This window comes from Trichosurus vulpecula, chromosome 8, assembly GCF_011100635.1.
Source record: "Trichosurus vulpecula isolate mTriVul1 chromosome 8, mTriVul1.pri, whole genome shotgun sequence".
NCBI classification, from domain to species: domain Eukaryota; kingdom Metazoa; phylum Chordata; class Mammalia; order Diprotodontia; family Phalangeridae; genus Trichosurus; species Trichosurus vulpecula.
The window spans coordinates 221,837,810-221,849,260 of NC_050580.1; the positions used below are offsets into that span (position 1 = coordinate 221,837,810).

Genomic DNA, 11,451 nt, shown 5'->3' on the forward strand with positions numbered 1-11,451 from the left:
AACACTCATGGGAACCCTGTAACTAGATAGTAACCAGCTGTTGTTTTATTCTTGGAAAATGTTTGCACTTACCTGCATACCTATATCTAACCCTAGTGTTGCCGCCACTTGATAACATTCATCCTTGGTAGCAGAGAAAGTTCTCCATTAAAAACCCAGGAAGGCATTTTTTTTTTAAACTTGGTAGATCAAAACCAGGCCTATTAAAGGCACTGACTGCTTAGAACTTTCCATTGTGCCCAGATTAACTATTCAGGGCTTAGGAGGAAGATATTTTTCACTTTAGCTTTACCTTTACTTTTATAATGTATTTTTGTTCCGGATTACATATATTTTCAAATTGATGCGTAAGCCCATTTTATGTTTCTCCAACATTAGGTCAATCATGATACAGTGTTTCAGTCTTCCTGTTGTAGGCTTCTAAAGTAATACAAAATGCACTTTTACCAAGACAGAACAGATTTTAGTATTTTATTATTATTTAACATTATTCTGTGAAGTTAGTCTGATAGAAAGAAAACCTTGAGCCAAGGCTTTTTAATGGAAGCTTATTATAGTGAAAAGCGCATTGGAGTTAAATCCAGAGGCTTGGATTCAAGTCTTGGCTTCATCCCTTAGTAATTATGTGACCTCTTCTCAGCCTCAGTTTTCACCTCTTTAAAATGAGGGTTATCCTAGGTTACCTCTAAGGTTCCTTACAGGTCTAAATATTCTGTAATCTACTTTGTCTTCTACCAAGGTGAGAGGGATAATCAAGCTAAAGTCTCTGGTTTGTTGTTCTTCGTGGGCCTGAAGAATGAAAGGAAAGTGGGGAAACTAGCCAACTTCTAGTTTTGAGGGTTCAAGTGCACTTCAATATGCTGGTTTTATGTGCTAATACAGTAGAATGTGCGTATTGGGGCGTATTTCAGACTCACTCGTCAATTCTCAGTCATACTTTGTGAACCAGGATAAATCACTTATTCTTTGTTTCTTATAATGTTGAGATTATTACTTGTCAATGAAGATATGAGATGAAAGAAAGTTCTAGAATTTCTTTTAAACAGAATAGAATTTGTATGAACGGATACACGGTGAAATAAATAGAACCAAAAAGGTCCATATTTACACAGTGACTTTAACAGTGTAAATGAAAAGATCATTAAAAAGAAGTTTAACTCCAAGTAACTGAATGAAACATACCTCTCTCCGGAGCAATCACTGTGGAGTCTGAGGAGCTGGGTTCAAATTCCACCTCGGCTACTTATTACTTCATATGCCTTAGCCAGTCATTTAACCACTGTGGGCCTCAATTTCCTTAATTGGAAAATGAGAGGATTAGACTAAATGGCCTCTGAGACCTATTCCAGCTCATCTATGGTCCTATGCTTTTTGTAATAGAGAAGAAAGGGACTATTAATCAATAAAAATTTGTTCAGTGCTTACTATGAGCCAAGCACGGTGTTAAGTGTTACAAAAAGAAGAAAGATAGCTCGTGCCCTCAAGGAGCTTACAATCTAAAGAGGGAGATGACATGCAAACATATCTGTACAGAACAATCTATTTAGAATTAAGAAGGGTTAGAGTAAATTTCTCTGTCAAGGTTAGTCAGGGTAATTTTTGCTTTTCTTTTCCTTCTTGTTTACAAAGGAGGAGCCTCTCTTGGACAGAAGGAGGAAAATTTTTTTCCCTCCAGAAAAGACATCAATAAAACATTTTTTAAAAACTGATCAAGGTTTAACAATAATAATAATAATAATAAGCCCTTATATAACACTTTAAAGTTTACAAAATATTCTGTCCATATTTTGCATTTGAGCCTCACAACAACCTTGTGACATAAGTACTATAGATACTATTATCCTGGTTGATAATAATAAATGAAGAAACTGAGGTTTAGAGAGGTTAAGTGATTTGCACAAGATCACACAACTAGTAGGCGCCAGAGGCAGATCTGAATCCAGGTCTTTGTGAACCAGTGTTCTTTCTACTGAGCCAGGGTCATGGAAACAGGAAGTTGTTCAGTTGAGCCCATATCCCTCTCCCCCCAAGCACCTAATTCCAAGGGTTGTTGTGAGGTTCAAATGAGATAATATTTATAAAGCACTTATATATAAATTATAAAGTACCTGGCCCCTTAATAAAATGCTTGTTCCCCTGTTTTCCCTAAAATTATGTCAACATAGAATATTTCTCTCATAGCTCTAAATCCATGATCATACATTTTACCTTTGTCCCAAGTATCATGATAGGATCATAGATCTAGAGTTGGAAGGGATGTCATAGGCCATTTAATCCAACCCCTTTGTTGCACAAATAAGGAGACTGAAACTTAGGAAGGTTAAGGGACTTGCCCAGGGGTCACACAGGTAGTAAGCACCAAAGATGAGATTTGAAGCCAGATCCATGGACTCCCCAGCCATTCTACCTCCCATTTTCCCAACCATGTTTTTTTTTAAATAGGAGCCCATGAAGAAGTTGGTATCTCTGTGGCCTAGGTTGATTAGCATTAATGGACCACACCTGAAGCAATTTGTTAATGACAAGTCGCACTGCGAATGAATCTCTTTACTTCCATATACCTCAAGTAAATTTGGCTCAGTGATTTTGTCTACCTAAGAAACCAAGGCTGGTTATCCGTTAATTGCTACTTCTAAGGATAGAAAGGAAATGAACCACATGAAAAGTAAGATAAGACAACTTTTCTACCTCTTAACTGTGGTCCCATTAGAAATCTAGTAAAGTTAAAGAGTCTCATGAAATATTTACCTTCAATTCACCATTCAAGGCAAGTAGCAATTGCCTGCCCAAGATAGTAGTTTTCTGTTTCCTTCTCACTGAGTACATGGCACTTTTCTAAGTCTTTCAACAAAGACCACTATAGCTGTAATTCCTGTGTCTGAGAAACCCTAAATTATTCATTCAGCCTGAGCCTAATGGAGAAGGACCTGCACACTGCGCTGGCATTCCTGGAACTCATTTGCCTGTGGCATAATGCCAGCAATGGTAACGTTAGTGATACTGACTCTGTCGGTAGGTCTAACACCACACTAAGCACTACTGAGATTAAAAAAACAAACAAAAAAGATCAAACCTAATCTTCTAAATTCTAAACTTCCTTTCTTCAGGAATGGTCTTAGCCTGATACTGTTTCAGGTGAAGCCACATAAACTGACTATTGACATTAAGAACAGTTATCCTAAGAAGACTTGGTTCTTCAAGAAAAGGGAGTTGGAGGGGAGAGGAGGGGAAAATCCATACTGAGAAGCTGCTCTGTTGAGATTAAGGATAGAGTGAAAAACTGTTAACCCAGAAGTGGGCATGGTTTACCAGAAGGTATTAGAGAGAGATAATGAGGGCTTTTGCTCTCTAACTTAGGTGTGATTTCTTAGGCTGCCTTATGAAATGAAACACTAATTTACAGAGACTTAGAAGCTGGTCAGAAGGACCATAGCCTTGTGTGTCTACACTTCCATCTCAACTGGGTCAAACTGAGGAAAAGGGTGTGGGGAGCAAAGTAATTGAGAAAGTGGCACCACTCCCCAGAATCAAGGTTTAGTCAGTATTGATGTGGGGAGGTGCCCATCTGTCAGCATCTTCATAGCTGTGCAAATCACTTTAAGTGTATTATCTCACTTGAACCTAAAGCAACCCCATGAGGAAAAAGTTCTCTTAACCTCATTGAACTGGTGAAGAAACTGAGGAGCTGAGAGATTGAGGGGCATGTAGTTAGGCTCAGATGTAGCATTTAAACCCAGGTCTTACCAACTCCAAGTCCAGCCCTCTCCTGTGCTGTGCTTTCATCACATAATCTTTTATACCTGCCTATGTGACATGTCCAAAAATTCTTATTTATTGAGTTTTTTTCCTGTTTTCTTTTTTCTACCCAAGAAGAGATTAAGGCTTTACTAACTAGTTCAATATAGTTTCAGGCCCTGAGCATAAAAGATTTTCCTGTGGGTAGAGACTTCATGAGAAGTGGAAGCTAAGGATTTAAGTATGGCTATTCAGCCTTCTGCAAAGGAAGGTTAGAGGTAGATTCTTCACTGTTACTCCTTGGTTGGATAGTGGATAAAATGCCCAGGGAATGAAAAGAATGGAGAAAACAGGTATTGTTACCTTGTGACCCTCTGCACACATGCTCACACCACAGCGTTCTCTGCACTGCTGAATTAAGTTGGAGTACTTGTTAGAGGTTGAGAAAGGGCAGTGTTTCACAGTGTCCCCATGGGCCCAGACAATGTACACAGGCATTCAAATGCCACCTTAGCTTTTTTGGATTTGAGCCTCAGGCACTACTGGAAAAAAGAAATATATTCTACAAGCCCCAAACCTTTAGGAATAGATTGTTCCTGAGAGTTCCCAACTAGAATGTTAGGGGAAGTTTTGGACCCCATTGGCAATTCCACTGAATTCCAAATACTCCTTGGTATCCCACAGAAGATAGATGAATCTATTATTCTCATGATCTAATCATTAAACCCGTACTGGTATTGTTGACATGGTACAGAGGGGCTTGCCTTCATACAAACTTAGTATCAGAATACTAGTCTCCTACAAGGAAACATGGAGCTCCCAATGAGACCATAAAGTGAACTAGCTTTCTGATACTCACAAAATGAAAGACAGTCAAGGAGGATGGTGGAAACAGGCCAGGTCCTCTGTGATCCTGGATAAGACTTTGCATTCTGCGGAGCTCCCAAAGGCAATGGGGTAGCCGGCATTGCCTTCTAAGTGACCTTTCCTATTCAAGCAACTAGTGGCATAGAACACAATACTTGAGCTGTAGCTGTTCTGGACACTTTGCTTGGAGAAGATTTATTGCTGGAGGGTTCGGGTTGGGGAGAGCTCCAAACTGGAGTCAAGCTAGTTGTTAGAACAGGGTTAGGGGAAGACAGTGTAAGGCAAAAGAGGGAAAATCAATTTAACTTACAATCACATAGGATCACTTGTGCTGTTTGGGAGTTTACAGGTGAGTATCGTAATCTTTCCTACCCCCTCCTTCCCCCCCTCCCCACCCTTACACTTCTGGAACCAGTGCAGCCCAGAAAATGAATGTTATGCCCTTGGGGGGCAGATGTGTTAGTGAAAGCTAGAGCATCTTTTCATGAGTGCAGATGAGCCCAGTTTTAGACCAACAAAAATTTGTTGAGCACTTGTTCAGTCATTAAGTCATGTCCAACTGGCCATGGGGTTTTCTTGACAAAGACACTGGAGTGGTTTGCCATTTTCTTCTCTAGTGTGTCCCCATTTTACAGATGAGGAACTAAGCCAAATAGGGTTAAGTGATTTGTCCAGGTTCACACAGGTAGTAAGTATCTGAGGCCAAATTTGAACTGGGATCTTCCTAACTCCAAGCCTGGTGCTCTATTCGCTGGACCACCTAGCTGCCCCCAGGTTATCAAGCACTTACGAAGTACAAAGCATTGTACTAGTCTCTGGGGATACAAAGACAAAAGACAGTCCCTGCCCTTCTGGAGCTTCTATGGGGAGGTCGATGGGAGAAAAGAGCTGTCTATGACAGTGTAAACAGCTAAGTATGATACAGGACGCAGGACTATTTGAGGAGGCTGGAAAAGGCACAAGCAACTAGATGGATCATGTCTCAAGGAGGGTAACAGTCTAGAAGCTGAGGGATCTCAGTACTAGGCATGACATTTGTGCCTCATTTTCCCAAACTATGAGGCAAAGGTAATTATTTCTTCTTCAGCCTTACTTCCTCCAGATCAATTATCACTAATAAAAATAACTAATATTTTTACACCCTACATATACACTGTACAAAGCACTTTATAAATGTTTTGTTTAATCCTCACCACAAATGGAAGAGAAAGTTCTATTACTATCTCCATTCTGCAAATGAAGAAACTGAGTCTGAGGTTAAGTGACTTGCCCCATGGTCATAAAGCTAGGAAGTATAGAAGACAGGGACTCTGCTTCATAAAAATGAATCGTGGTTATATCCATTCAAATGGTGATGACTGTACCTGGAAAGATACTGACTTCCCAATTAGGAAAGAATAAAAATCTAGTTTACCAAAAATTAACTTGAACTGGGATTCCAAAGAAGGGGATTAATGCATTAATAGTGATCAACAGAGAGAAAAAACAAAATGGTGTCTGTGTGGCACAGGATTCTAGCTTTCCTCGTGTGTTCCTTGTGTTATTGAGTTGTCTCCCTGACCCCATAAGGACTCTACCTTGAGCCATTGGTTAAGGGTTGTGTTTGGTATTGGAGAAAGGCCAAAAGCTTTATCCTTTATGGCTTTTCCTCAGAACTGGGGAGGAGCAGCTCTAGAGAGACAAAGAGAGTTAAGACCATTAAGTCCTTTGGGGTTTTCTTGGTAAAGATATTGGATTGGTTTGCAATTTCCTTCTCCAGCACATTTTACAGATGAGGAAACTGAGGCAAACAGGGTTAAGCGACTTACCCAGGGTCATGCAGCTAGTAAGTGTCTCAGGTCTTCCTGACTTCAGGCCCAGTGCTCTATCCGCTGTGCCGCCTAGCACAATGGACAATGTGACTAACTGTGTAGAGTTTCCCAAACAGGGCTTGGCTTGATGAGGAAGCTGACTTGCTCTAACTCGAAGTGATAAACCCTCTATTTAGCAAGCCTTATACAGATCTCCCTTCCACTGTAATGGAAGAAATGACTGGCATAGGCATTCAAGCCAAAATGGCTAGATTATCATGAGTTTGAGGTCAGGATTCTAAGGAAAAGCCTGGCTAAGAGGCAATGACAAGCTTTTCTCTTAGGCTGATTAAGGCTTTTTTGTTTTCTCAAGCACTTCACCCTCCTGCTCTTTTAAAAAATTAATAATAGTTAGCCAGCTAGGACAGCTAGGTGGCACAGTGGTTAGAGCACCAGGCCTGGAGTCAAGAATACTTTTCTTCCTAAGTTCAAATCCAGCCTCAGATATTTACTAGCTGTGTGACCCTGGGCATGTCACTTGACCCTATTTGCCTCAGTTTCCTCATCTGTAAAATGAGCTGGAAAAGGAAATGGTAACCCACTGTAGCATCTTTGCCAAGAAAACCTCAAATATCAGGAAGAGTCTGACATGACTGAACAACAACAAAATTTAATTGCTAGGTATCTCTGGAGATTAGGAGTAGCTAATTGTTCCTAAACCCTCCCTAACAGAGATGTATTCTTACTATAGTTCTAGCTTTCTAGTTACCTTGGCCAAAGGGCTTAAAGGCTTTAACTCTCTTCTTTGTCTCTCCAGAGCTCCTCCTCTCCAGTTATGAGGGGAAAAAATGGCATTTCTCCAATACCAAACACAACCCTTAACCAATGCCTACCTCCCAATTCCCATAGAATTATGCCTCAAGGTAGAGTCCTTATCAGGACCACTAAGGTCTTTTAGCTTACCTGCAATCTCTCTGCAGCTTTTCCTGGCTGTTACAGAAAAAGACACAGGAAATGCAGCATTTTTCACACCTGTCCTTTATTGGATTCACATAGACTAGAATTCTGGCCCTTCACGACTCTCAAGCACCCTCCTTCCCCCAAGGGTTTAAGAAGATACCATCATCCTGCGAAGACCCAGCCTAGACTTTGGAGTCCTGACTCATCACCAACAGGATTGTTGGGGAGTCTAAAGGAAACAGGCGGACAAGAAAGGAAAGAATGTTCAAAGAATGGTATTGATCTTGGGCATCTCTTGCGTCCAGCAGGCCTTGGGAGGGACGCTAGACCCTGGAAAAGAGAACTCTGCGACTGCAGTAGGGGAGATGAGGATGTATGCTGAACGGCTCATCTATATGGCAACTTTGAGGAGACGCCTGATGTCTGGTTCGATATTGATGGTGGGGAAAGATCGGCTATATCGGCGAAAGGGTTCACCCTCAGGGCCCACTAGGAACTTCTCAAAGTTCCAAGAAACATCTGAGCGACGTACAGGACTCCAGATGATGAGCTTGGGGTCTGTCATGAGGGAGAATGGGTCGTCATCAGGGTAGGGGAGTTTATCCTTCAGGTAGGCAAAGACAGGATGCTCATTCTGCCCATTCACTTCACACTTCTGGACAAGGATAAAGTTGGGCTGGAAGCCACCTCCAGGGCGGACGTACTTGAGACTGTTCAGGATCTCTTCATTCTGACAGTTTTCCTAGGGGGAGAAAAAGAAAGAGGTAGAAATGGAACAGAGGATATATACCATGTCAATCTTTCATATCCTCTTGTGTACTCTCTCTCCTCCCTTTCTTCCTCCCTTCTCTCTCTCCCTCTTCCCCCCACCCTTCCCACCCTTAACTTGGGGTTTTTGCCTCACAGCATACTTCCTCTTGGCTCCCTGCCAAATATCTTAAACCTTTCTTGGAATCCTTTGCTATTCATCATCCCCACAACACACATCCTTTGAACTTTCATAGCTCCTTAATTGCCCCTTCACTGAATGAGGCAACCTTTTAGGTTACCCAGCTATTGCATGGGCACGACCTACCTAGAGTGTTGCTGGGGCCTTGTGCTTAGGAGAGGGAATGGGTGTGGGAAGGGAGAAGAGGAAAAGGAGATTTCAGATCATCCTGTAGGCCAGGATCCACTCCTCAAAATGCCTTCCCCACTTCCCACTACTACTGCTGTTCTTCACTTGAGAGTATTAAACGTAGCCTCTTTCCCTGTGCCGATAATCCCCACTGCTCAGCAGGATGGGGGCTTTCAAGAAGTGGGATTTCTAGTCCCTTGCTCTGTCCTAGAACTGAACGGAGAGGAAAAAACTGATGTAGACAAATCTTACCCAAGTAAGACTTGAGTCTCATTCTCCATAAAGTAACAGCAGAACAGTGACAATGAATGAACCACCTCCAAGCTGATTCACTTATTTCCCACAAGTGATGGGATGAGTTAAATAGAATGGAATGAAAATGTGTATTGGATGGAGAGAGAAAGTAAAGGAGGGTTAAGGCGTATGGGTATCTAATAACCCTTTCTGATGAACTGTTAGCTCTGTCCTCAGCTTTGGAGGACAGCAGCCAGCTAGAGTGCATCACCTCTATGCCTAGCTATAGATTTTGTAGCTCAGTGCACCTGTGACCTCACTGAAAACATCATCCTCATCCTCAGCCAACATCATGAAATACTGAATGATGCCATGGAATCTTGAGGTGCAGTCCTCCCATCAAGGCACCTTATTTCTCCTTTCTACCAGTCTGGGAGCCAAGCCCTTCTCTCTGCCCTTCTAGAACCAATCAGTAGAGGCAGATCAGAACCATATCCCTATTATCCCAAGTTAATTACTACTTGACCGCTTATCTCTTGTTAATGTCTAGTTAATTGCTACTGGGTCATGGGCTCCTTCCAGCTGTTTACTCTTCAGAGGAATGATAGAGTGGGGCTCAAGAAAGCAGCAGTATTTAGCTCTGGCCTATCCCTATATGTCAGTCTCGAGATAACATGGTACAGATGTTGACTGCTTGTCTGAACCGACCTCTTTGACCTTCCTCCTTTTACCAGCCACTCTGGCTTCCCTCTCTTCACACCACTACAGTTGGAATGACCTCTGGGGGCCTTGGCTGCTTTCCCTAATGGAATTGTGCATAGAAATGGTATAAACTCTTAAAAGATAGCTAACACACTGAGAGCTGAATACTAGTGGCACACTTACAAACAAAGACAGATACAAATGATGTTTAGATGAGTTGGTACACTGTATAACCATCCCCTTCACCCACGTGGTCACTGACAAGCATTCAATATTTATAAATAATACCTGGTTTTTGTATAGTACTTGATACTTTTCAAACTGAGTTCACATGTTATCATAAAAATCCTGTTGTTTCCTATTTTACAGATTAAGAAATTGAGGCTCAAAGAGCTTGTGACTAGCCCAGTGTCACATGGCTAGATAAGGGTAAATGCAACCCAAGATTCCAGAAACAGATCAATCCAATTTAGTTTTCTTTCCATTATACCACATACCCTCATTCAGGTCAAGATATAGTCACTGAGTGGTCAGTTACAGATTCAGAATGACTGCATAAACTCCCTTTTGGTACCCCATGCCTTTCTGGTATACCAACCTAAATACCCAGAGCACCAACCTGTTTGAGGGTGTAGAACATGCATGATTATAAAGAGTCACTAATTCATCTCATTCCTCCCATCCTAAGCTGCCAGACCCCCTCCCCAGACAAGGTAAGCAGGAGGCCAGTCCTGCCTCATGGGCATCATGCCAGGTACCCCTCACCTGATGCCCGAACTGGTTGCAGGGGAAGCCAAGTATTACAAGGCGCCTCGGGAAGCGGCACTGCAGCTCATTGAGCTGGGTGTAGTCCCGGGTGGTCGTGCCTCAGAGCGAGGCCACATTCTCGATGAGTACTGCTCGTCCTCGAAAAGTGTTGAAATCTATCTTCTCCCCTTCCAGGCTGGTAGCACTGAGGTCGTAGAAAGATTTGGCGATGTGAGCCATGGTGAGAAGGCAGAGTGACTCCCGGGTGGGTGTGGAGCCTACTTAAGGGGCCTGTTAAGGGGTTGGGAGGGTAGGGAGGGGAGACAGGAGGAGGAACAGGAAAAAAGGGAAGAGTCTTTCAGTTTGAGGTTAACTGCTCCCAGAATGACTTGGCACAAATCATCTTATACCTGTAGGAGTAATCTGAGTAAGTGGCAGTTATTTATAGCCTCCAAACGAAGCACCTGCCCCACCCTGCCCTGCTTGGCAACCTAGACAAGGTGGATTTGTTATCTCTGGGTATATGTGAATAATTCAGTCTCTCTGCCCTGCCTCAGGAAACCAGAGCCCCTGGAGTCTGATGGAGAGGAGGGAGGGAGGAGAGGTAAAGCAAGCAGAAGTGTTGACTCCTACCTGTACTAGTGGGGTGCAACTGTTCCCAAGGACATTATGTGCGTACCCATCTTATCCTACAGAACATATACCAGCAACTATCCGGGTGACCTTACTGCAAAGACCAGCTATTATCAGTATGCCTTAGACAATGTAAGATGAAACCTCTTTATGACTTTGAAAGTTGGTAAGGCTAAAATGTTCACAAATCTGTGGACATTTTGGGCCTCCTCCAAACATATCTAGGCCCATACTCAAAGATTTATTTTTATTTGTTTGGTGGAATTTACCAGACCTTATACATTGCTGGAATAGCCTTCAGGAAGGAAGGAAACAGACATTTATTAATCACTTTACAAATATTATATCATTTGATCCTTTAACAACCCTGGGATATAAGCACTATTATTATCTTTACAATTCAGGAAATTGACACAAACAGAGGTTAAGTGACTTGCCCACGGTCATTCAGCTTGCAAATGTCTGAAGTTGGATTTGAACTCAGATCTTCCTGGCCCAGCACTCTATCCACTGAACTCTGTCACTTGTAGGGGATATAACTGGAAAAGTAGGGTAACTCTCAATGTCAAATATTCTACCACATAGTCCTTATAAATCATCAAAATATCCTAGAAGTTCCAAAATGTTCTCAAATAGTATCTGAATGAATCAAATCAGTAAGCATTA

At 42.1% G+C, this 11,451-nt stretch overlaps 1 protein-coding gene across 1 annotated transcript; it reads right to left on the bottom strand.

The window, feature by feature from the left end:
• Positions 1-7,606: 7,606 nt before the first annotated feature.
• GPX2 (glutathione peroxidase 2) lies at positions 7,607-10,392 on the bottom strand. Its single transcript, XM_036734342.1, has 2 exons — positions 10,171-10,392; positions 7,607-8,094 (listed from the first exon to the last, which is right to left on the bottom strand). Exons 1-2 carry the CDS (start codon positions 10,390-10,392, stop codon positions 7,744-7,746), a joined length of 573 nt encoding a protein of 190 aa, XP_036590237.1. The 3' UTR covers positions 7,607-7,743.
• Between the last annotated feature and the right edge of the window lie 1,059 nt (positions 10,393-11,451).